General features: G+C 38.0%; 1 protein-coding gene across 2 annotated transcripts; it reads left to right on the top strand.

Moving 5' to 3' along the window:
* The first annotated feature begins 7,307 nt into the window (after positions 1-7,307).
* Positions 7,308-26,178, top strand: LOC148358390 (transcription factor 7-like 1). Of its 2 annotated transcripts, XM_088345497.1 has the most exons (8): positions 7,308-7,437; positions 13,806-13,883; positions 13,956-14,073; positions 17,705-17,766; positions 17,842-17,919; positions 18,497-18,656; positions 22,784-22,891; positions 25,245-26,178. In XM_088345497.1, the coding sequence occupies exons 2-8, from the start codon at positions 13,810-13,812 to the stop codon at positions 25,278-25,280; spliced, it is 636 nt and encodes a 211-aa protein (XP_088201623.1). In that variant the 5' UTR covers positions 7,308-7,437; positions 13,806-13,809; the 3' UTR covers positions 25,281-26,178. The 2 variants fall into 2 exon arrangements, with proteins under 2 accessions (XP_088201623.1, XP_088201622.1); XM_088345496.1 differs by having other exon boundaries at positions 13,806-14,073.
* Positions 26,179-26,619: the final 441 nt, after the last annotated feature.

The following is a 26,619-nucleotide window of genomic DNA, read 5'->3' as shown; positions in this document are numbered from 1 at the left end:
CATTAATAGGCTTGTTTCTGAGTTTACAGAAAAGCTGCTTAGCGAGAGACCGTCAAGAGTCATGTGTGAAGGCTGCAAGGCAGGCAAGGAGGGAGACACATGGGTTGCTGCCCTGGATCTTTCACAAGGTGACCAAGCTGAGTCAAGCAGCCAAGAACCTCTGTAACCTTCTCAAATATATATTTTTTTGTTGCTGCCAAATGTTTTTGCACAAACTGAAAATATATACCTTGTGACTTATTTTGGGGATTCTCTTGCTGGTAAATCTTATTGCAATTCTTTACATTGGATTATTTGTTTTCATTTAAAAACATGGTACTATTATTTTAAGGCCTGTCTTCAAGCACTACATTGTATATATTTTTTTCTGCCTTTCATCACGATAGTCTTTTATCATTTTTATCTTTAAAGTCCTGCATGTTTACCATACAGTGTCATGTCTTATGTCATTGCATACAATGTTTACTATGTTTTTATCAATGACAACAAACCCAGTTTAATTATTTGTTGAGCACTTTTCAGGCAATACAATCTAAAAAACTTTGTCAGTGTACAATAAGATAAAAAAAAAAATATTTATCCCAGGATGGCGTGGCAGTGTGAAGGAGGTAGGAGAGGGAGGGAGGGGCGAGGTTATGAATGGCCATACTTCATAAAGGCAAAGGATAAAGATTATGTGTAAAATGTTTACCCCTCGTGTAAAGCCGAAGAATAAGATTGGAGACTACCAGCAGAAAAAAATCAAATCAATAAGTAACTCATTTGTTTTCCTTCTGAGCTAGCCTGAAATCCAAAATGTTAGAATGAAGTATTTTCATAGGTGGGGTGTATAGTTTGAGGCATCTTTAAAAAGTTTCAGATTAAGTATTGTCCCTTTCAAGTGTGTGTTAACAATGCCCATCAAGTTCAAAAACACTTTCATATATTTCCCAGCGTGCCTAAATTCTTGTATCTTTTATCATCGGTGTTGTGGCCACGAAGGAAATTACGCTGAAAGGAAATGGGTGAGGGGTTTGTGGAGACAGTGGTTTTCTTTAAATGTAGGATGAAAATGGTAAAAGTAAGAAGACAACTTTTTCATATAGAGACCAACTAAAACTCCAACCCCCCTAAAATGAAAGAGCAGATTATTTCTGCGCATCTAAAAAGTTTACATGCCTGCACGCGCAAAAAGGAGCAGCAATGATGATTTCAGACAGATGTAAAGCATGTTCAATTTGCATACACCTTTAATACTGCAAAATGAAAGGAGGACATGTACACGTTCAATGTAACTGTTTAAATTGATTGAATCGTCAAATTCCCCCTCTAAAAAAAGTTTTAGGGCAGGGTTGTCGACCATGGGGCCTGCGGGCCAGATCAGGCCCACCTTGGGTTTTAATGTGGCCAGGGAGACAATGCTGAGAAAAGGGATGAGAGAAAATGAGCTGCGGTTTGAAATATGTCCGGATTTATGTCTTCATTTTCTCTCTTTTGTCTCTTTCTTTCTCTGTCTCTTTATTCCTCTCTGTTTCTTCTTTCTCTTTGTTTCATTCTCGCTTTTTCTCTTGCTCATTTTCTCTCTTGTCTCTTTCTTTCTCTGTCTCTTTATTCCTCTGTTTTTTTCTTTCTCTGTGTTTCATTCTCACTTTTTCTCTTGCTCTTTCTTGTTGTCTTCCTTTATCTTTGTTTCTTTCAATTATCTCTCTTTCCCTCTCTCGCTCTCTCTCAACTGCTAGCCCGGCCCACAGTGATATATTTTTGTACCACGTGGCCCTTGAACTCAAATGAGCGTGACGCCCCTGTTTTGGGGAATTTAACTATTTGGCAACTGAAAGGATCCACATGGACATAAATGACAGATTGAAATTTTGAAGGTTTCTAACACATTTTGGCAGTGATTTCAGAACTAAGGACATGAGGCCTGAACATGCAGGCCAACAATATTTTTGGCAGTACAGTAATGTCCCAGCAGGGAGCAGTAAGTGTACAAAGATTCAAACGCACAATGAATGCCACATGGGATAAGTAGTGGATGCCTAGAAGTTTCTTGTAGCGTTGAACAAAGAAAACATGACGTGGGATTACCTTGCAATTCAATTACCAACCCAATAGTAGAATCCAGTAGTTCTCAACTGGTCTGACTTGATGACCTACCATCCCACTCTAATGACAAGCTACAACCCAAGTCAAAAAAAATAATTAAAAAAAATAAAAGATCGTGCAGTTTAAAGCAGAGATATTATGAAATATTTAGCTTTTTCCAAAACATCTTCAAGTAGTGAATATACTTGCACTTAAGCCCACATTGCATACAAGCAACCCCCTAAAATTGCTTCAACCCCTTAACAATCCTGTTAAATTCACCTAAAATTCTGATCCAAGACGTACCCAGAGTAGATTAAATGCTGTTGTTGAACCGTTTGGAGACTCTGGACGATTTTGGTTTCTTTTGAAAGGTAACACTTTTGTCGCCAACTAAAATAATGTGCTATTAATATTTAGTCAACTAAGTTATAATTCACAGAAATAGATTTTTATTCTTGCCTGATTTTTTGCAATCACGTGCCTGCTGATGAGTGTAGTATGGGAGTCTTGGCTGGAAAACAGTTGGAACAAAAGGATAGAGCTTTACCTGGTCCCAGCTCAAAGTTGATCACAATCTTAAAAACTAAACATTAGTATTTTTTATTTTTCTCATCTTAAATCCCAAGAGTTTAAGCTTCCTAATGATATGTGGCAATACGTATTTCAGTGACTGGTGACATCATACAAATACGTCTTGCTTCTCAACAGTCTGTCGGTGGGCTGGTGGATTGTTACAGGTTTAAATCACCACATACTAAAATGAGTTTAAAATGTTAAAACTTTGTCTACGGAGACAATGATAATCACTTAAGTGTGTAGATAGTAAATATCAATATACTGGCAAAAAAGCTTGAAATCATTTTCAAACCATTTATTGTACCTTTGAGCAGTGCTTTACACATTATGTTTGTATTTCTCCAAACATTTCCTTCTAACACTCGCTCTTTATTGTCACTATTTTCTGCAGACAATGATAATCACTTAAGTGTGTAGATAATCAATATCAATATACTGGCAAAAAAGCTTGAAATATATCATTATCAAACCATTTACTGTACCTTCGAGCAGTGCTTTACACATTATGTTTGTATTTCCCCAAACATTTCCTTCTAACACTCGCTCTTTATTGTCACTATTTTCTGCTCTTCCTTCCCGTCATCATTAAATTTGTTGAGACCCCAAGCAAGGAAATAAAACAAACAAAATCACAATTAAATGAGATAGGCTCCCTCTCAACAAAGATTGGGATGGCGCTGATTGACTGAACGAGAAGTAAGGTTGGAGCAGGGCATAATCGCCATTTACTGTGTACCCTACTATCTGTTTTTACTTATTAGCGCGAGTTTGCCATGGCAAATGCACGCAACACACTGAAAAAAGTTCCACATACTACTTTTGGGTCCCGACCTACAAGTTGAGAAACCCAATTCTCCTTGAGGGTTATAAATAGCAGCATATATTATTCTGAATATTGTGTTGGTGCAAAGTAATTAGTAATATGACTAGATTTAGGTAGTCTTCTCTATTTTCTTTTTTTTTCTTTTTTATATTGAGAATATTAGGGAAACATGTGAACACCAAAAAAGGAATGTAAAAATAGAATGCTTCCTCTAAAGAGAAAAAAATAAACTCTTTGATTTCAGGTTCATGTCAATAAGTGGATTAATATCAAAAGAATGTTTCTATTTATACATGCACATACATACAGTAGTACTTTTAACTTAAAAGCTGCATATTATGCATTTTTTTGTTCTTTGAATGAGGACTTTTTGTGCATCTTTGTGCTATGTTTTGCTTCCTGTGCACCAAAAAACAGATTTGGCATCTCATATGCCGAACACTAGCATATTTTTCAATTCTAAAATCAAGGGCGTAGGTTTTAGGACACTTTTACATTTGCTCACGAATTTTTCTTCTTCACTCCCTTGTGCTATACTATCAAAGCATAACAAAACAAGAATAAAACAAAAAAGTAATGAATACCAAATACAAATAAAGTAAGGTTAAAAAATGGGAGCGGTATGAGGAGCAGATAATTATGATGAGACAAGTCCAAAAAGGTGGGTTTTGAGTCCGGAATGAAAGGTGGACAGGTTGGCGGAATTCCAGAGGTCAGGTGGTAATAAGTTCCAAAGCTTGGGGGCAGAGGGACTGAAAGCTCTGCTCCCCATGGAGCTGAGACATGCAGCGGGTACAGTGAGATGGAGGGAAGAGAAATATTTGCGGGTGCAGGATGGTGTGACAATGTGAAGAGGTCGGAGAGGTAAGTGGGAGCAGGGTTATGGATGACCCTGTAAGTGTACAGAAGGACTTTGTTGGTGAATCTTTGGTTGGTTGGGAGTCAGTAGAGTTTCTGAAGAACAGGGGTGATGTGATGTCGAGATAGGATTTTAGTGACAATGCAAACAGCATAGTTCTGGACCAGGTGGAGTTTTTGGAGGAACTTTCGAAGGATACCGTAGAGGAGTGAATTGCAATAGTCAAGGCGTGAGGTGACGAGGCTATGGACGAGGAAGGTGGTGGTCTGTGGAGTGAGGAAGGGGCGAAGATGGATTGGCATGTCATGTTTATTTGTATAGCCCTTAATCACAAAGAATCTCAAAGGGCTGCTCAGACCACAGATTACTGCAAATAGATGATTGAGCGCACATGAAAGTAAGATGACTAGGTGAGGTTACTTATATGAAAATGGAAGAAATGTGTACTGTTGAGGACGATAGAATATAATGGAATAGTCATTGATATCAAGAATAGTCATTGATATGTATAGTCATGTTTATTTGTATAGACATTAATCACAAGGAGTCTCAAAGGGCTGCAAGGACCACAGATTACTGCAAATGGATGATTGAGCGCACATGAAAGTAAGATGACTAGGTGAGGTTACTTATATGAAAATGGAAGAAATGTGTACTGTTGAGGACGATAGAATAGAATGGAATAGTCATTGATATCAAGAATAGTCATTGATATGTATAGTCATGTTTATTTGTATAGCCCTTAATCAGAAGGAGTCTCAAAGGGCTGCAAGGACCACAGACTATTGCAAATTACAGACTTTGATTACAACATCCTTGATCTAAAATGTCTGAATTAGTGATCTGTCATGGTGAAACATTGTATGCAACGAGATTAGATATGGCACTCCAGGCTAAACATATATGAAGACATTAAATAGAAAAACAACATTAAAGACTGTCAGAATAAATTGGCAAAAAACATTTCCAACATAGCACGTAGAAACGGGCCTAGGTTATTAAAATAGTGCAATGAAAGCAAAGGGCATTGTAACAATGCTGCAACGAAAAGTAGTGAAGTAGTGTTAGCAGCAACTTAAATTCACAAATAAGATATAAATGTAGACATTTTTGCAAACTTGTTTACTGTGGTGATGTCCCTGGGGATGAAACTGTCTTTTAGAGAGTAAGGAAGAGAAGTATGAGAAAGTAGCATTGTCTTCTTGAATAGTTTAGCTGCATCAATACAAATTCCAGTTTTACATTTCCACATTAATTCCACTAGTTCGCAAATATATTTGGGATTTATGTATCTTGATATTTAAAATGAGAATAAAATACCTGTCAACAGAACAAGACAATTATCTTCTATCTATTTCTTACACACACTCACTCATATATATTTATATATATATATATATATATATATATATATATATATATATATATATATATATATGCTTCCAGACCGAGTTTGCTAATAAAGTGTGTTCCACTTCATGATTATGTCCCACTTATTGTTGATTCTTCACAAGATATTAGTTTTATATCTTTGTTTGAAGTCTGAAATGTGGCAAAAGGTCATTGAGTTCAAGCCACAGTAATTTATATATATATATATATATAGATTATATATAAATTACTGTGGCTTGCGAAACAATGTGTCCCCCTTAAACTCAATGACCTTTCGCCTGTTACACATATATTGATGGTTCCTGACCTGTCTTTGGGTAGTGGCAAAGTTAGCACCAGTCCATTCCTAAATGAACTGAAGTTTCTGTCTGCGCACAGTTGACAACAGTTCTTTGTAGGGTCTAATGTGCCCTCTGATGGTGTTGCCCACCGTTTCGTTTGTCACATGGGATATGTCGTGGATGCCTAGAAGTTTCTTGTAGCATTGCATATCCTAGGTCTGAATTTTCTTTTACAGTTTTGCTGTGAGAGTCCATGTCTCGCAATTGTAGAGGAAGTAACCAGCGCTTGCATAAGTCTGATCTTTGATTTCACAAGTATGTCTTGTCCCTCCAGATGGGGTTTTGACGAGTGCGGCTGTGGTTTGAGCTACCGTGGCCATGATTTCTGGTTCTGACCCCTCTTCTGATATGACAGCTCCAATATATTTAAATTTGGTGACAGTTTCTAGCTCTCTGTGGTTGATGTCAAGTTAATTGGCTGATCCAAATTGTCCCGAGGTGTGAATAAGCGAGTGAGTTGTCCGTGTATGCCCTGTAACTGGCTGGCAACAAGTTCAGAGTGTCCCTGCCCACTGCCCGGAGATAGCTGGAATGGACTCCAGACAGATCAATAGATCGATAGACAGGGGGACAGATTGATAGATTGATAGATCAATGGAGAGATTAGGCCTCTCCGACTTTAATGCAGTTACCTTCCTTGCTTGGCACTCATTTTTCTGTTTGAACCAGTTAAGACCATTGGCACAAGTATGAGGTTGAGTTGCTCCCTTTCCTCCGTGGGTGAGCACCTGAGACAGTATAAGACTAGGCAGTATCTTAGATAAGAGCGACTTCTTCCGTGTCATGCTGAAAAAGGCCCCACAGCTGTGTATTCAATCTTTCTGGCATCCGGTAAATAGTCAAACGATATTCTTATTTCTAGTATAATGAACATTTAGGATGAAAGCAAAGCGCTGAGGTTCAGGCCAAACCTTACAAGTCTTCTCTTTAAACCACCACTGAAAACCACGGTGACCATTGATACTTTCTATGAGGACAGATATGTTTGATAGGTACAGAACGACCCTCAAAACGGAATCGTTTTCAATCAAGTGGATAGGTAAACATTGACCTTTTTTGTCTGTTGCACAAACACTGATGCCGCAATCAACCTTTTCACCCAACCAGATGAATGGAAAATGTACAAAAGTCCAACATCATACTTATGTAAAGAAATCCACAGCATCACGCCTATGATGTCTCAAAGTACTCTAAGAGCACACACGAAAGGCCGTCACTGCTTTGATGTCTTTGACGCCAGTCTGAGTTTTGACAGGGGTAGGACATCAGTTGGTGGATATTCTGGTGACAGCCTTGGTAACACTGCAGCAGATGGAACTGGACGCAAGCTCATTCAACAATTGAAGCGTAATACAAAACCCATATTGGGAACTACTAGGGTAAGTGAACCATGGTCTGAATCTATAGCATCTAGATTAAGGAAAACACGTTTTTAGATTTCAAAAATTGGGATTAAGGTGTGTTGCTGGAAATGAATCAAATTTGAAAAATTTTAATTCAATAAATATGCACCTCCATCTATTTTCAGTTTTATGGCATTTAAATGGTGTCCTTGTTAGAGTTCGAGATAGTTACCGTTGTCCAAAAGTACCAACCAAACCAGATATTGGAGATTATTGAAATGTTTTAAACTAAATTACATTTTAAAATATAATCATACCTCTTCCCAAGGTTGGTCCTAGCTTCCCAAAATTGACACCTGATCAATATATTTCGCTATATCAAAAAGACAGTTTAACATTTATCAAAATATTGTAAATGAAATTACAATTTGAACTAGAATAATACCTATTCTTCAGGTTTGTCTTAGCTTCCCAAAAGAGATACCGGATTCACATATTTTTCAATGTCAAAGAAACAGTTAAGTGATTATATAAATTTTTTAACTAATATCACATTTTTAAGCATAGTAATAACTGTTACTGGGGTTTGTCTAAGCTTCACAAATGAATCACCTGATTAACATATTTAGCTATATGAAATAACTGTTTAGTGATTATCTAAATATTTTTACAAACTTACATTTTGAACCATAAGTTTTGTCTTAGCTTTCCAAGAGAGACACCTGATCAGCATACTTATGTATACCAGAGAAACGGTTTTGTGGTGATCTAAATACTTTAAATGATATTTTTTTTGTCCTAATAGTTACATTTCATCTCCCCTAAAGAGACACTTGATCAATATACTTCTCTATATAAAACCAGTGTTTTGATATCTAAATATTTTAAATGAAAATATATTTTGAACTGTTCTTAGCTTCACAAACTAGACACCTCATCAATGTAGTTTTTTGATGTCAAAGAAAAACAATGCACTTACATCACCAAGGCTACTCTAATGGTACTCTTTTATCAGTACAAGATTTTCAGAAGGTGATTATCTTCTAGAAGAAAGAAATATACAAACCTATATGAATACAATAGAAAAACTAGTTTAATGTATTTTACTTTAAAGGTTTATCTGACAGAATATACTTGTTTAACGGTTCAAAGACATAAAGGTCAACGGAGCAATCGAATTAGCACTTTACCCCAGCAATGGTAGTGGTGGGTTTTTGTAACTCGACACTTCAATATACATTTTAAGTATAACAGAATACACACATTTTAACCTTTTGAGTACTGTTTTACTCTATAACCATGCTTCACTATATAATCAAGTTATTACATCGTTATATGATATTCCACTCTCATTGAATTGTATTTTATTATTCGACGTTATGCTATGCTAGTATATCACTGAAACTCACAGATCACTTGCATCACACTTGCCCATTCACACACACACTCACACCCCGATAGCGACATCAGCCATGCAGGGTGCATTAAGGGTTCATTGCCTAGTCCAAGTTCACTTCGACATATAATTCGGAGGTGCCCGAAATCGAACTTTCAAACTCTTGGTCCCTATACCTCCTGAGCTACCGACGCCCAAAATCTAACAGTAGTATAACAAAAGACACATTTTAGACTTTCGTGGTATTCTATTATTATATTATATCATATCATACTTCAGTATTTCATACATTCTTTTGTAACGCCAACATTTTTCAATCCGAGAGCTATATTTTATTACTAATCAGTGCAAAGGGCACGCAGTTTCATATGCATTTCTAAAACATCAACTTATAACATTATTTCTATGTTGTTACTATGTTATTGCCTGGTAAATTGTTGGAAGTGTGGTTAAATAGAATCAGTCAACCACTGATTTATTTTTTTTACAAGAAAATCACATTGAACCAGCACTGGTGAGTTGTTCTGAGAGCAGGTCCACGGGTACCTCGGCCGTCCATAGGGGGAACCCTTGCTTTAACTAATGTCCCCCCAAAGGACAGCTGAGGTGCTTGTTCTGAAAATAGCTCACTAGAGCTCGGTCAATGGGATTTTCTTGTAAAATTATTTTTTAGAGCTTGACTGAGCCTGTTCAACCCTCCTTACAATAACTAACCTGGTAATAACAGTGACAACATAAGTTGTTATTTTAGAAATACATATCAAACTGGGTGCCATTTCTTCTAATTAGTAACAAAAAATAGCTCTCAGCTTGAAAAAAGTTGGAGAATCCTGAGTTAAGGTGTAACGTGACATTTCAATGTACAAGTTTTAGCATAACAGAAAACATATTTGTAGATTTAACTGCTAATCTCTATATACTCTACTTACTCTATATAACACGCTACAGTGGGCATTTGCACGTCACACTGGGTATTTGTATATTGTATTCTTTTGGCTTTATTATTGTACTGTTCTCAGCTCAGGGATGCTGCTGGAAATGTGAATTTCCCTTCGGGGATGAATAAAGTATCTATCTATCTATCTATCTATCTATCTATCTATCTATCTATCTATCTATCTATCTATCTATCTATCTATCTATCTATCTATCTATCTATCTATCTATCTATCTATCTATCTATCTATCTATCTATCTATCTATCTATCTATCTATCTATCTATCTATCTATCTATCTATCTATCTATCTATCTATCTATCTATCTATCTATCTATCTATCTATCTATCTATCTATCTATCTATCTATCTATCTATCTATCTATCTATCTATCTATCTATCTATCTATCTATCTATCTATCTATCTATCTATCTATCTATCTATCTATCTATCCTGTCCCTGTCCATTTTATTATTTTATTGCGTATAATGCTGTATTATATTGCATTATCTAATGTTTCAGTATATAATATAATATAATATAATATAATATAATATAATATAATATAATGATATTATACTATACTATACTGTACTAGACTATGCTAGACTCAAGTTATGTTTATTTGTACAGCCCTTAATCAAAAGGAGTCTCAAAAGGCTGCACAGACCACAGATCATTGCAAACTACAGACTATTATGAAATAAAACACGTAGATTTAATATGTTAAAAAAAGTGATGCTTCGTTCCACTTCTTGCATGCTGGTCTTGTGACCTTTATGGCTATTTATAGACCCCTTCCCATGTTGGTAAGGATCTGTCTAACACATGTAAACAAACAATGGTGAAAAAGCATGGCACACATTTATAATTCTATGAAATACTATTCACGTAAATAGGTAAATTAAAATGAATCAAGTTAACCACAAACAGATCAAGTGTAACATTTAGAAATTGCGATTATAAACAAATTAATTATTCACTAATATTTCTTTAACTACATACATTTATTATAAAATACTATACTATAACTATTGTATGCTATGTTATGCTATACTATACTATACTATACTATACTATACTATACTATACTATACTATACTATACTATACTATACTGTACTATGCTATGCTATGCTATACTATGCTATGCTATGCTATACTATGCTATGCTATGCTATGCTATGCTATGCCGTCCTATGCTATGCTATGCTATGCTATGCTATGCTATACTATGCTATGCTACACTATGCTATGCTATGCTATGCTATGCTATACTATACTATAATTACATAATACAATGTTGTAATATGTTTAATTATTGAACCCATAACCTCAGAACTGTGCCGCACACGCTCTAACCACTGCACCGGCGTGCTGCCCACTTAAAGATATGAAACTGTAATATTCTGTGAAGAATCAACAATAAGTGGGACACAATCATGAAGTGGAACACACTTTATTGGATATTTTAAACTTTTTTAACAAATAAAAAACGAAAAAATGGCTGTGCAAAATTATTGAGTTAATACTTTGTAGCACCACATTTTGTTGCGATTACAGTTACAGTCGCTTGGGGTATGTCTTATTAGTTTTGCACATCGAGAAACTGATATTGTTGCCCATTCCCCCTTGCAAAACAGCTCAAGCTCAGTGAGGTTGGATGGAAAGTGTTTGAGAACAGCAGTTTTCAGTTCTTTACACAGATTCTCAATTGGATTGATGTCTGGACTTTGACTTGGCCATTCTAACTCCTTGATGTTTTTTTGGTGAACCATTACATTGTAGCTTTTGCTTTATGTTTTGGATCATTGTCTTGTTGGAAGACAAATCTCCGTCCTAGTCTCAGGTCTTTTGCGGACTCAATCAGGTTTTCTTCCAGAATGGTCCTGTATTTGGCTCCATCCATCTTCCCATCAATTTTTACCATCTACCCTGTACCTGCTGAAGAAAGACAGGCCCAAACCATGATGCTGCCACCACCATGTTTACCTATGGGGATGGTGTGTCGAGGGTGATGAGCTGTGCTGCTTTTACGCCAAACATAACGTCTTGCATTGTTGCCAAAAACTTCGATTTTGGTCTTATCTGACTAGATAACCTTCTTCCACCTGTTTGTTGTGTCTCCTAGGTGACTTGTGGCAAACTTTAAACAACACTTTTTATGGATTTCTTGAAGATATGGCTTCCTTCCTTCCGCTTTTCCATAAAGGGCAGCTTTGTGCAGTATACGAATGATTGCTGTCCTATGGACAGATTCTCCCACCTCATCTCTAGACCTCTGAAGTTTATCCGGAGTGATCATAGGCTTCTTGGCTGCATCTCTGATCAGTTTTCTCCTTGTATGAGCTGAAAGTTTAGGGGGACGGCCCGATCTTGGTAGATTTTCAGTGGTCTTCAACTCCTTCCATTTCAATATTATTGCTTGCACAGTGCTCCTTAGGATGTTTAAAGCTTGGGAAATCTTTTAGTATCCAAATCCAGCTTTAAACTTCTCCGCAACAGTATCTCGGACCTGCCTGGTGTGTTACTCATTCTTCATGATGCTCTCTGCGCTTTAAACAGACCTCTGAGTCTATCACAGTGCAGGTGCATTTATACAGAGACTTGATTACACTCAGGTGAATTCCATTTGTCACCGTTAGTCATTTAGATAAACATTGAATCATTCAGAGATCCTCACTGTACTTCTGGACAGAGTTTGCTGGACTGAAAGTAAAGGGGCTGAATAGTTTTGCACACCCACTTTTTCTTTTTTTATTTGTTAAAGAAGTTTAAAATATCCAACAAAAATTGTTACCCTTCATGATTGTGCCCCATTTATTGTTGACGCTTAATCAGAAATAACAGTTTTATAGCTCGATGTTTTCTAGTCTGAAATGTGGCCAAAAGGTCAGAAAGTTCAAGGGGGCCAAATAGTTTCGCAAGCCACTGTATGATTCGACCAACAACAAGTCAGAGTTTCTTAAAGTAGTCATTGTGAGCATCATATTTTCTAATCACTTTTCTTCTAATGTTAACTTAAAGAAGAAGTAAAATCGGACCTAAAAAATCCAGCCTGACCCGACCAGAGCCTGGGGCTATGAAGGCATGACCAAATTGTTTGATTTAAGGGACCGAGCCCGGAAAAAACGGTATTTTCACGTGTTATTTTATTTGTGGGGGCCGAGCCATGCGTCCTTCTCGCCAAACTTTGTTTTTAAAATCATACACCTGTCACCTTGTTTCTTTATGTCGCGTACTGAGGGATCTGCGCAATGGATTTAGTCGTGTGGTGACGGGATCGGCGGGCTGCTCTGTGCAAGAGGGAAAATAAATCCATCGCAGTGATCCTTCACCACACGACACAAAGAAAACATAAAAAAAAAAAACAATGTAAAGTAAAAAAGGAGGTGAGAGAAGCCGGTCCCGAACCTGAACATATTGATTGACATTTCAGGCCCAAGCAGAAAGGCTGGAACCGATCTTACCTTTAAGTCTGATACCAATACAAACAGCATGTATGTGTGAATATACCTTTTGAATGAATTAATAACGTTTATTTGGGCAATTGACAAAAAAAAACACAAAAAAACCCAACAGCATTAACCACTAATTAACAAAACATACCAACAAAAGATTTTCCCCACTAAAAAACTACAACAAAAATACACCTGGACAGTACAATAATATTACAGCTGAAGCAGAGTCTTTTAAGTGTCCATTCTTTTTTCTTTTTTTTTTTCTTTCTTTTTTTCTCCTTGCAGGGAAGAGAAATTCAAAACCAGAACAAGAAAACAGAAATGTATCCCACAAAATAGAATTACAAAACAAGGAAATTACATTTCAAACGTTTATTAGTGTTGTCAGTGACTTAGAGCTCGCAATACTCATTGCAAATATTTTGGGGAAAAAACAAATATTTGTAAACATTTGATATTCGTATAGCATGTGATACCCAAAGAAAATTTTGATGTATTAATCTTCCCCTGACATATCTAGTGCTTGCTCTGTTAGGAAACAACTGTTGAATATATGTATGAATATGTGCTGGCAGTTTTTACAAAGGAGTGTGCGTTTTGTTCTTACAGGGATATGGAAATGCCGGGATTTGCTTCAAAATGTCTCCCTCAAAATCCTGTTCAAGTGTCAAAACCAGATGGCCCAAGGTACAACGGCAACCCTGAAGAAGTAGACTACCAGCACGGGGACAATAATGGCTTTGTTCCCATTCAACACAGTTACATGCAGCCACCACCAGTGATAGCTGCCCCCAGCATGCACTTTGTACCAATGAATCACCAGAATCTGCAGCCGCTTCCCCAAAACATTGAACCACTTGCCCATATCCAAAGTCAGGTAAGTTCAAGGGACTGGCGAGAGAATGATGATTATGAACCCTCCTTGCCACCGATGCATGCTAATATAACGTTCTTCTCAATGATGCTTCGTTCCACTTCTTGCATGCTGGTCTTGTGACCTTTATGGCTATTTATAGACCCCTTCCCATGTTGGTAAACAATTGTGATGTAGCCAAACCCTGCGCGCATTGTTGATGCAAATCGGTGGATACATGTCAGTTTATCCTAGCCCATGCGTCCCCGAGAGCCGCAAACCCGGCATGTGTTGGAGGTTTCGCTTCTCCAACTCAGGTGACGCGAACTTTCAGCTAGTTTGCAAGCTGTCTGGGACCCTGATAAAGATCGAGGTGATTGGAAGTAGCTCAGGAGGTAGAGCGCTCGTCTTGGGATCAAAAGTTCGCAGTTCGAATCCCGGCTTCTCCGTGTTACATGTCGGAGTGTCCTTGGGTAAGACACTGAACCCCTAATGCCCCCAATAAGCAGGTTGGAGCCTTACATGGCTGCACGGCCACTATTGGGAAATGTGAAGCACATTGTAAAGCGCTTTGGGAAGTCATTAAATTGAAAAGCGCTATATAAATGCAGATCATTTCATTTCATTTAACTGTGGCGGGACAGCAAACCCCGAAGAATATATGAACTGAATAATCTGAAGTGATGACTGCCTTGTATTACCAATTAACTGTGATGATTAAAACTGCATGAATATATAGACTAATATTTCAGCAATATTATTTTGTATAATGTACAATGTTTTTGTGAACTGAAAAATCTGAAGTGATTACTGCTTTGTAGTACCAATTAACTGTGATGATTAAAACCGAGGGCAGCACGGCGGCGCAGTCGTTAGCGCTTGTGCGGCACAGTTCATGTCATGGGAACCTGTCGTGGGTTCAAATCCAGCTCCAGACTTCCTGTGCGGAGTTTGTATGTTCTCCCCGTGCTTGCGTGGGTTTCCTCCGGGCACTCCGGTTTCCTCCCACGTTCCAAAAACATGCATTTCAGGTGAATTGGCCGGTCCAAATTGTCCCTAGGTGTGAATGAGCGAATGAGTTGTCTGTCCCTGTGTGCCCTGCGATTGGCTGGCAACCAGTTCAGGGTGTCCCCTGCCCACTGCCCGGAGATGGCTGGGATGGGCTCCAGCCCCCCCGCGACCCTGATGAGGATAAGCGGTACGGCTGTTGAGATGAGATGAGATTAAAACCGAATGGAAATATAGATTAACATAATTATTTCAGAAATATTATTTTGTATAATAAAACATATTGTTGTGAACTGAAAACTTTTGAATTGATAACTGATGTGTATTATCAATAAACTGTGATGTTTAAAACTGAATGAATATATAGATTTATATTATATATTTGTCGCCGATTTACAATTTCAACCTCGATAACACTAAATTTTGGGTACCCATAGATCTCTGTCGGGACCCATAGATTTTTGAGCATGTGAGTCCCCGGGACCCGTCACTTTTCAGAGGTAAAATGAACATTGTTTAGGTATTGACTTATCTATTATACATTCATTTATTTTAGTGTACCCTGCATTTTACACCAAGGCTACTGTAAGTATCACTACTTCTGAATCAATCCAAACCTCAAGAACTATTTTATGGCTATAAAATGTTTACTGCAGCTAGAGGTGTGACACAAAAATGTATCAACAATAACGTCATAAAATTGCAATATTATTTGGGAATATGGGAACATTTACTCACCAAAAATCATTTTATTCGTGCACAAGATCAATCCTACTTTCTTAACTCTAATATGTTTTAATTACTCTTTCGTACAGATTCCACGCATTTCAGTTCCATCTAAAAGTTGTTTCCTATTGCCGTTGAAGCTAGAGCTGAAAGTCGAGCCTGTCCTGTCGTCTTTCTGTCAACATTTTTTTATCTTGATATGGGGCTGAAAATGTCGGTTCGACAGAAGCGGTGGACACTGGGATTTTTTTCTCCGCGGTGCTACCATTACCACCCTCTAGCCAATTAGAGTTTGTGAAACCGCTGATGGTTTCTTAGGCCATCTAGAAGGCCCTGGTTCCACCAACTCGAAATCTGATTTGCTAGACCAACAGCTTTATTGACACTTATTTTATTCCTCATGGCCTGTAAAACAGATAGTGAAAGGCTCAGTAGATTTCTGACCCTGGCAACATGTAAAGGCTGAAATGTGATTGGTTAAATGCTTAAATATGAAATCACAAGTGGATGCAGCGCGGCCAGGCAAGAAGCAATAAAAGGAAGCTGACAATTTGGAACTAGTTGATAGGTATTCATGTTATTTATTTGCTCTTGCAAGTTGTTACTAACCTTTTTCACCCGTTTCTTGTGTTAGTAACTCATGTTAGTCACTTGACCCTAAGTCTTCCAGCTAGTCACCTTTGTTGTTGTTAACTTTTCCAAGAAAAATAGATGTCTGAGTCTTTTTGTGTCACTCATGTAGCGGATATGGGTGGTAAATGAAATATTCTAACAAATTATTAAACAATTGAAATAAAGAGCTGAGTTTATTCTTTTCAAAACTCGTCTCGCCTTTTTGGAGAACCACATGTTTTTAGATCATTATGTCAGGAAAACGGATGAAAAAACTTGTTTAACTATTCTGAAGGCTGGCTACACACACTTTAGGTGAATTATTTGTACTGTTTTTATAGTTGCACATACTTTAATCAAGGCACACACTCTTGGATTTATGGACTTTTCTTTGACTAATCATCTATTAAAGAAGCTTGAAAGAACACAAACCAATAATAAGAAAATAAAACATGGACAACTGAAAGTTGAGAACTTAAACTGGCACCATTTGGATAGACAAAAATGTTGGCTTGATTGCATTTTGATAGAATCCCCCATTTTACATCACAACAATGACAATACCTAGCAACAACGAGATGTTACGCGATGTTCTGCTTCGATGAAAATGACGGCCCGGTCCTTGTGTCCTCGGCTGTAGAGTGATGAGGAATTCTGGTAGGCTTGAGAGCCGGTTGGGACGAGGACCACAGGATGTAGGGTGTTAGAGGAGAGGTTGACTGCCGGTGGCTTGAGCGTTCTCTGAGGTCGCTGGTTTTATCCCACTGGTTTGGCCGCTAGCTTGATCAAACTTGTCTACTGACTTGGCAAGGTTCTCTGGCTGCTGGTTAAGCTGAGACTTGGTCAGGACCGGCCAGGATTTTGATTCAGTTCTTCTTGTTAGGAATATGCCCTGTAGCCTTCTGGCTGGCCAAATTCAGACTCCCCTTGCGAGGTGAGACTTTTACCATCTCTGGGTTCCGGTTTCCTGGGAGAGGTGGACCTCCTGTGGTGGGGTTGTCACGACAAGCTTTGATGCGCACATGCAAGCTAACGCTCCCCTCCCCAACATCACATTACACCAGTATCAGTCAGATAACATATCTATGTGATTGACTTAAAACACAGAATTCACCTCACCTGTCTTGACACTGTTTGATCATTTTCTGACATTGGGAAACGGAATTCTGACCAAACGTTGATTACGGTACTCTACATTCACTTACCTCACAATAATAATAATAATTTTGTGCCGTTGGGTTTTATTCTATCATAACTTAATACTAAATCATTATCACTTGCATGATTGCCAAATTTATTCTGTCTTCAGGCAAACTTCGTACCGGAGGTGATGCTTCCAAATGGAATGAACATGCGTCCTGTTGGATTACTGTAAGTATCGGCAGTATTGAAATAGCACCTGCAACCAGAGCCAAGTTTTTTATGTATGTGTGATCACTTTGTTAGGAATGGAGAACTTTTGTACAAAGTTACAGCCCCTCCAAGCATTCCTGCTCCTCCTTCTCCTAGCACACCAAAGATAAAGTAAGACCATTTTTCAATCATTTGGAAGAAATAAAGTGCTAAGGTTGTGTGTAGAACAGTAAAAATATTGTTTAACCTGTGGTTTGGTTTTGGCTCTTTATCATTTTATCTCCCTTCAACTTGCAAAAAAGTTGTGACCAATTCTATAAACAATGATAACAGTAAGGCTAAGAAATTCTGTTGTGTGCTACATGTTTAATCTGGGATCTCCAACATGATGTCTGTGAGCACCAGGTAGCCCCCTAAAACACCTAATTATCCCACAGACTGGTTTTGAAAATAGATAACGAATGATTAGTCGTTGTGATTTTCTTAGTTGACGGAGACTATCTTAACCCTAATTCTAATAAGTTAGAACTGGTAATAACTTAGCTATAACATACTTACAACAGAGTAGTTCCATGCAAAGGTATTTCATACCTGCAGATCAAAATGGTAGCTATTCACAGTAATCTGTGATGAAAGGGAGTTTCCAGCTTAAAAAATGTTAAAGACCCCTGTTTTAAATAATTTCAAATGAGTTTACATATCACCAGAAATCTGATGCAGGTTGTTTTACACTTGTATTATGTTTCAGGAAGAAAACAAAAAAAGTGGAAGCACAAATCCCAGCGCAGAACTATGTCAAGAAGCCTCTTAATGCATTCATGTTGTTCTCCAAAGAACATAGACAAGCTGTCAAGGCAAAGTCTGCCTCAACAAATATTGCTGTTATAAATGAGACCTTAGGAAAGATGGTAAGTGGCCACTTGTTTTTTTGTTCATGTTCATGCCCATGCTAATTTTTCATGAAATAGATAATAAACGACACTAAAACAACATACTGTGTGATTCATCCTATTAGTGTGCAATACTAAAAAAAGCCCGTGAGGGGCACTGTTACCACAGTTTATCTAATTGATCAGACAACGCATTTAAGTAAACACTATGTTTTTGAGTCATTGCAGTTGTAAATAATGTAATACTCAACGTTGCACTACAAACCTGTTTCTTACTGTCGTTCTGAGATTGTTTTCTTGGTCATTTTCCTTCTCTCATATTTTTACTAATAATTCATGTAGTCCTCTTAATGTATTTTCAATTAAATATATTCAATGATTTATTTATTTTGGTATTTGTATTTAATTTATATTTATAAACCCTATCGTTTGTTTGTTTTAACTAGATACATATTGAATATCTTTGTTCCTGTTTTTGTTTTCTAGATTAACTTAATTCATTTAACTAAGCAAATAAAGGTTGGCTTAGAGCCACATGTCCTGCATGTTTCTTGGAGTTTCTCTGCTCCAATACAGGCTATTCCCATCACCTGGATCTTTATCAAGCTCCCACACAGCTTGCTAACTAGCTGAACATTTGCGTCACCTGAGTTGGAGAAGATAAACCCCCAAAACATGCAGGACGTGCGGCTCTCGGGGACCGGGTTGGCCACCCCTGAAGTCAATAATTGCACATGAACACAAAAAACACAAACCAACAACTTAAACAGACATTGTGTATTATTTAGTTCATCCTTGTGGTAAAATAAAAACGTCATTCTTTCCAAAAAATAACAATATTGATTTGAATATCGTGCAAAAATACATGAACTATCATATAAACGTGCTTTAAAAAATATTTTCGTATGTTGATAAATATGTATGTATCTCACATAAAATGAGCCTCACCTGGAACAATCTGACATGATTGTGTGCCATTTTGCTGCTACGGATACCCAAATACCCAAAACCTTGGCTTGCGGGCTGTACAATTCGAGGCAAGTACATCTCTGTAATTTGTATTCTTCTTTGTGCTTTGTCGCACTCGTTTTTGGTTGCACTAAACAAAAACATCTATCGATCGAATATTACACACAGTCCGGTTCAGCGTTGGCCCAAGGCATACACAAACCAACTGGCTGCTCAGGACCCTCATAAGTGGTTAACTTGAATATGTATAAAAAAAACAATAAAAATAAAAATAGATACATTATATATTTGTTTTTAAATTGTCCATGTGTGAGTAATTATCATTGTGATACACCACCAACAAAGAGTAGTGTCCTATGGGCTCTCTGCTCTAAATATGGTGTTGCAGGTAATTTAAAACAAAAACAATTTATGTTACTTAGTTTCAGCTACCCCTGTGCATTGATATACAGGTCCTTCTCAGAAAGTTAGCATATTGTGATAAAGTTCATTATTTCCCAAAGTGTAATGAAAAAAATGAAACTTTCATATATGTTAGATTCATTGCACACTAAGTGAAATATTTCATGTATTTCATTGTTTTAATGATAATGATTTTGGCATATAGCTCATGAAAACCCCAAATTACTATCTCGAAAAATCAGCAATTAATGAAAAGGTGGTGTATATGAGCTACTGACATAATCATCTGAGTCAAGGAGTTAATTCTACACGCCTGCAAATGATTCCTGAAGCTCTTAAAAACTTCCTGCCTGGTTCCATTACTCCAAACGGCAAACATGGGTAAGACTGCTGACCCGACTGCTTTCCAGAAGATCACCATTGACGCCATTAAGCAAGAGGGTAAGACACAGAAGAATAATCTGAGCGAATATACTGTTCTCGGAGTTCTGTATCAAGGTACCTCAGTGGGAGGTCTGTAGGAAGAAAAAAGTGTAGCAGAAAACGCTGAACAAACAGAAGAGGTGACTGGATCCTGTGGAGAACAGACGATCCTAGACCTTGGGGGACCTGCGAAGTAGAAGATTGAGTCTGGAGTAGAGGCTTCCAGAGCCGAAAGGCTCAAGCGTGTCCAGGAGATGGGCTACAGGTGCCACATTCTCCAGATCGAGCCACTTTTGAACCAGAAACAGCGGCAGAAACTTCTGACAGAAAATCAACCCTGGACTGTTACTCAGTGGAGAAACTTTTTGCGGATGAAAGTAAATGTTGCAAGTCCTTCGGAAATCAAGGTGCAAGAGTCTGCAGAAAGACTGGGGAGACGGAAATGCCAAAATGCCTGAAGTACAGTGACAAGTACCCACAGTCAGTGATGGTTTGGGGCGCCATGTCAGCTGCTGGAGTTGGTGCAATGGGGTTTTACCAAAGGCAGGGTCAATGCAGCTTCTATAAGGATATTTTGGAGCACTCTGCTGAAAAGCTTATACGGAGATGAAGATTGTATTTTTCAGCAGCTGCTCATAGTCCCAAAACCACTGGTAAATGGTTTACCTACCATGGCCCTACTGTGCTCAATTGGCTTACCAACTCTCCTGAACCCAATAGAGAATCTGTGGCACCCAACACTGTGGATGAGCTTAAGATCGACCAATAAAGCATCTTCGTTCTCCATGACCTCTCAGCAGTGCTACAGGATGATTGCCTCCACGCCACCATTTCTGCAGGATTCCTGACCAAGTATTGAGATCATAACCGAACATAATTTTTTGAAGGTTGACTTTTTTAAGTACATATGCTTTATTGTTTTGCCAAAATAATCAATATTAAAACAATCAAAGGTTTGAACTACTTTAGTTGTGTGTAATGAATCTAAAACATTTTAAAGTCTAATGCTTATCGGTACTTTACAAAAAATAATTAACTTCATAACAATGTACTCATTTTTTAAAAGCACCTGTATTTAATTTAATAAATTTTTGAGTTGACATTTTAAAAAACACTTTATAGTTTAGGTTTAAATTTTGTAGTTAACCTGTGAAAATTAGCAAAAAGTTACTGTTCATTCTTTTTTATACATGTTCTCTAACTTTGACTTCAGGACTCACCATCTTACCCTAATGGGTTAAACTGATGGCGAGTGTCTGGCACATGTGTAAGAGGAAGGGAATACACATATATTTTTTCTATCAAATGGAACAGGACTTCCATTTTGATAGTAATAATTTATGATTATAGCCATTCCGCTTAAGTTGCCCAGCTAATAGAACTGAAAACGGAATAGCTGGCAGTATGAATATCCTAACCCGACACACATCCAGGTGGCAACAGTCGTCATGATTCATTCATAGTCATGAATGTTTTAATTACAATCCCAAACTTCATGTAATCAGACTTCATTCTAATCCACTGCAGATGGTATATGTGGAGAAACCTGGGTACTTCCAGGAACTGTCCATCAGGGGGCTTTGAACTGAGGTGCAATGTGAATTTTCAGTTCTATCTGTGGTAACAGAAAAAAATAAAAAGGGAAAAGGTGGTCTTGACAAAAAGGAGTACGCAGTCTGATAGTCTAGGGGAAACGAAAGGGAGTCTTTGAAAAAAAAGGGGAACATACACACAAACAAAATATTATCACAACGCGGCTGAAAACAATAATATAATGGGACAAAACTGGGCCCCCATGCAGCACGGCGGCTGAGTGGCACAGTTCTAAGGTCATGAGATCGAACCTTCTAGTGTGGACTAAGCATGTTCTCCACTTGCTTGCGTGGGTTTCCTCCGGGCACTCCCGTTTCCTCCCACATTCCAAAAACATGTATGTCAGGTTAATTGGCCGGTCCGAATTGTCCTTAGGTGTGAATGAGCGAGTGAGTCGTCTGTCTCTGTGTGCCCTGTGACCAGCTGGCAACCAGTTCAGTGTGTCCCCTGCCCACTTCCCGAAGATGGCTGGGATGGGCTCCAGCACCACCGCGACCCTACTGAGGATAAGCGCTACAGATAATGGATGGATGGATGGATGGGCCTCATGCACACCTGTAGTCTTTCAAACAGTATTATAGGTGTGCCACCAGAAAGTGACTGAATAGTTGCATTTAAATTCAGAATCTTTGTTCTAATACCCTGGCAATTTCATATATCTCTCAAATCTCTTACAAAACAGTAATGATTGAGAGCAAAGTGCATATCTATAAAATGTATTTTCTGTTCTCTGTTCCTACTGCATTGTTCGAACACAGTGGCATTTGCTACCTGATAAAGAGAAAGCCAAGTACTACAAGCAGGCCGAGGAAGAACGAAAACTACATGCCCAACAACATCCAGACTGGTCGTGTCGCCACAATTACGTAAGCAAATTTTATCACGGTATGATTGTGCAGAAAAAAAGAGGATAGTGAAGTATTGATTTTTTTTCATCTGGTTTTAATGTAGAGTGGTTAGGTATGAATGTGTTTGCTCCAGTAACAGAATACGGCTAGTTAGGGGTACACCAAACCTTCGGCACGGAAATATTTTCATTAGAAAATTACAAAAACGTTCATTTTCATTTTCGTCCGAGATAAATGAAACCACAAAACATGCTGCCAGAAGAAGTTTGCTGTGAGTACGTCACAATGTGTCCATGAAAATATTCGTTTCTTCCTCTGTCCCCGTTTTTCCGTTAGGACTTTGGCTAATGCGTACATGCTAACACAACAAAGCAAACTCTTCACAGTTGAGCAACTTAAATCTGTTTTTTCACTAAGCTTTGTACAAAACGAGTTTAATTTAATGTTATCATTATTGTTTCCTCTATCTAGAATTTCTTGTCACTAGTCACTCTCCTGTCCATTCAAATGGTAAATACAAGGTTAGGTTTACACTGCAGAGCTTAATGTTCAATTCAGATTCTTGTAATAATTCTTGTAAGAATGTTCAAATTTCCAACTAAATGCGACTTGTATGCCATCTCCAGTGACTTCGATGCACCCCATTTGAATGCCACAAGTGTCCCGCATGCGCAGAAGAGGACATGTGACATCACACGCTAAGCGCTCAGTGTTTACGGAAGTACACATGGATGCTAACGGCGTAGCTTATCTAGGGATTTTAAAGTTATTGTGCTACTGGAGGCTGGACAGTTGTCCCCCCAAATATTAATTTCAATCCAAAACATAACAAATAATTATGGTTTTCGTTCAGCGTTTACCTTGCCTGTTCGGTCAGCTACTGACTATTTGTAATCATAACCAGCTACTTTAAGGTGCTGTACGTAAATTTAAAATATTCTACTTGCTGACAGCATATTATGGCTGAAATTGTCATCGCAGCCTCTGTCAAGCTACAGTACTTGTGTGCTGGTGCACGTACGTGTCTCTCTTAGATGTGCTCAAATAAAACTCATCTCTGTTTATCTTTTAGGAGGTTTGTGTTGGCATTTAGACCATATTTGAATCTTCCCTTTTCGTACTTTCACCATTTTCATCCTGGAATGAAATAAAACAACCAGGACGTGCGTGAAATCACTCCCCAATGTGCGGTTTTTATTCTTGTAGGTTGAGACATTTGCCTATATTTTATACAACACGAGGCTTGCTTAGATGGAGCTGACCTTTTTGTGGGCCAACTTTCTGCTTCGGTTACCTACAAAAAAACATTGTCTCTTTTCCATTTATTTTTTTCTTGTTTCTTTACGTTTTTCCTTTATTCTTTTTTAATTTCATTTTAATCCTTTTTCTTTTCAGTTTTCTTTGTTGTTCTTTTCTTCTTTTATTCTTTATTATATTTTATTTATTTATTTTTATAATTTCTTGGCAAAAGGCCAGGTCAGAAACATGAGAATAAAAAAGGATTTCATTCTGGTCACTTTGAGCCTCCGTAGTTTGGACTTATCAAGATCAGGAAACCAGTAAAATTGTTATATGAAAAGTTTTTTTTCTGTGGTAAACTCAATTTGGCCCAACCTCAACCAGACTCAACTGAAATTTAGACCCCTTGATGTAGAAAAAATTCTCGTCTATAACAGAGAGGTTTTATGGCAAAAACAAGACAAGAAAAGGCTCAGCTTCACTCTATTCAATCTATTTTAACAATTTTTTGTCACGCCCCTCCTCAGAAAAATCATCTTGCGCCCAAGCCCCCACACCTCAACATCGATCTTTTATTTTTAAGTGATCGTATACTATTGGTAGGGACCAAACAGAGAACTCCCAATAATGAATCGTCACCTCTGTCCAGGCCAAATCATGCAAAATTATTAAGTGACTGCTTAATTTATTTGGCTTTGTGCCGTTTGCTGCCGACATCATTTACGTAGCAAGCCCGGTCTTTCTTCGTGTTCCTTCAAGATTGCAGTGAGGTGCTATGAGAAGAGACTTTTGTTCCTTGTTTCTTTACCCCATCTCTTAGCCTGTCTCCGCATCGGTGTTAAATATTTTTTTCACTTGGTCTCTTGAGGGGCTGCTACACTTCGCCTCGAGCCTAAATGTAGACAAAACACCCTGAGAACACTGCCCCCTAGTGTAGTGGAGTTCGAATTGCACTTTATTTTGGTAAATTTCATTAAAAAAAAAAATTCCCTAAGGTCAAACTCGCCTGCGTACCTGCGTACTGGTTTAGAATATCTCTTCTGTCAGGGATAAACTACGCAAATGACCAAAATCAGAGGGAAAAATATCGAAAAAGTGTATATGATTTCTAAATTGTTCTTATTTTGTACAGGGCAAAAAGAGGTACAACAAAAGGATCCATTATTGATCCACGCATCTTGCTGACTTCCAAAGTTCGAGGAGAACAAAAAAAGCAATGTTGTGTTTGAACAGGACACCGTCTCCTTGACCGAGGTCGTCAGAAACCAGTCCCGACGCGAGGAATCTACTTATAAGAGGCTGATATTTACTACTACAGACCGATACACTGTTTTCCTTAAAAGGAAATATAAAGCTGCTATGTACAAACTCCAATGGACAAAAGACGAACCATACTGTAGCTTCATTAAGAAGTTGTTTATTGCACCCTATAGATTTTTTCAATTACTGATGACTTGACTCAAAGCTTCTGTTGCAAGAAGTAGCTAATCAATGTGTTATTACTACTAACTGCCCGAGAGACCGGGAATTTAACTAGGATTTTGCATTGCTCTGTTACTGGAAACGAAGGTAAATAAAGCTGAACGAATCCCTTATCGATTTCTTGTCAGTGAGATCACGGAGCTGATGCAACGGGTGCATCAACGCAATTGATGGGGATGACTTTACTGTGCGTATGTGTAGCAATGACTTGAAATCCCTTTTCTGTACAGAAATATCTTCATGATTAAAAGGGGGCACTAGCAGCACGGCAGACACAACAGCTATGTGTATGTGCTATGTGTAAGGGACATATTGTGGTATTTAGCACCCTGTGGTTGAAAAAATATAAAGCCTTAATTTATTTATAAAAAAAACACATGAAATGTCTACACGTGTTTTAAAAATACACGTTGGTCAAGAAACCTGAATGTTTTTGCTTAACCTCACCTATAGTGTGCTCACACAAATGTCCGCTTCTAATGTACGTGGGCCGTCAGGTCCTGCAAGGCCTTCCATGATGGCCTAAAAGACATCTGACTCATGTGATGTTAAATACATTACTTATTAAATAAATCCAAATTGTATGTTGGCTTCCTTTCATTGCTTATCCCTGGTATCTTCATTTCCATATGTGTGCTTCAATATTAGTTGATATAAGCATTTTTCACATGTCAGACATTCGTTGTTGCAAGTCTCAGAAATCTACTCAGCGGCCTTTACAAAAATACCCTGAAGCCCAGTTACCCAAACATCAGTCTTTGAGAAAGCTGTGGGTTTAGCCCGGGCACGGCATAGGTCCGGCCCAGGGGACAGTTATGGCCTCTGGTCAAATTTTTACTGCCTGGCGGCCTCTGTCATAAAATTGATAATATGTGATGATTGCAGTAGCCCTTTGGCCACCTTGCCCTTGGATTTCTATGCAAATTTTAGCCTTCATTTCCAAAATAGCGACTGTAAATTATAAAGGAAAGTTGACTGTGAGGGCCGCCACTTCCAGGACAAGAAAGTGAAGTATTTTTCCTCCG

This window comes from Urocampus carinirostris, chromosome 10 (genome assembly GCF_059441175.1).
Source record: "Urocampus carinirostris isolate Australia breed hairy pipefish chromosome 10, RoL_Ucar_1.0, whole genome shotgun sequence".
In the NCBI taxonomy this organism is placed as follows: Eukaryota; Metazoa; Chordata; class Actinopteri; order Syngnathiformes; family Syngnathidae; genus Urocampus; species Urocampus carinirostris.
The sequence above is the reverse complement of the archived record's forward strand: the minus strand, read 5'-3'. Positions and strand labels throughout refer to the sequence as shown.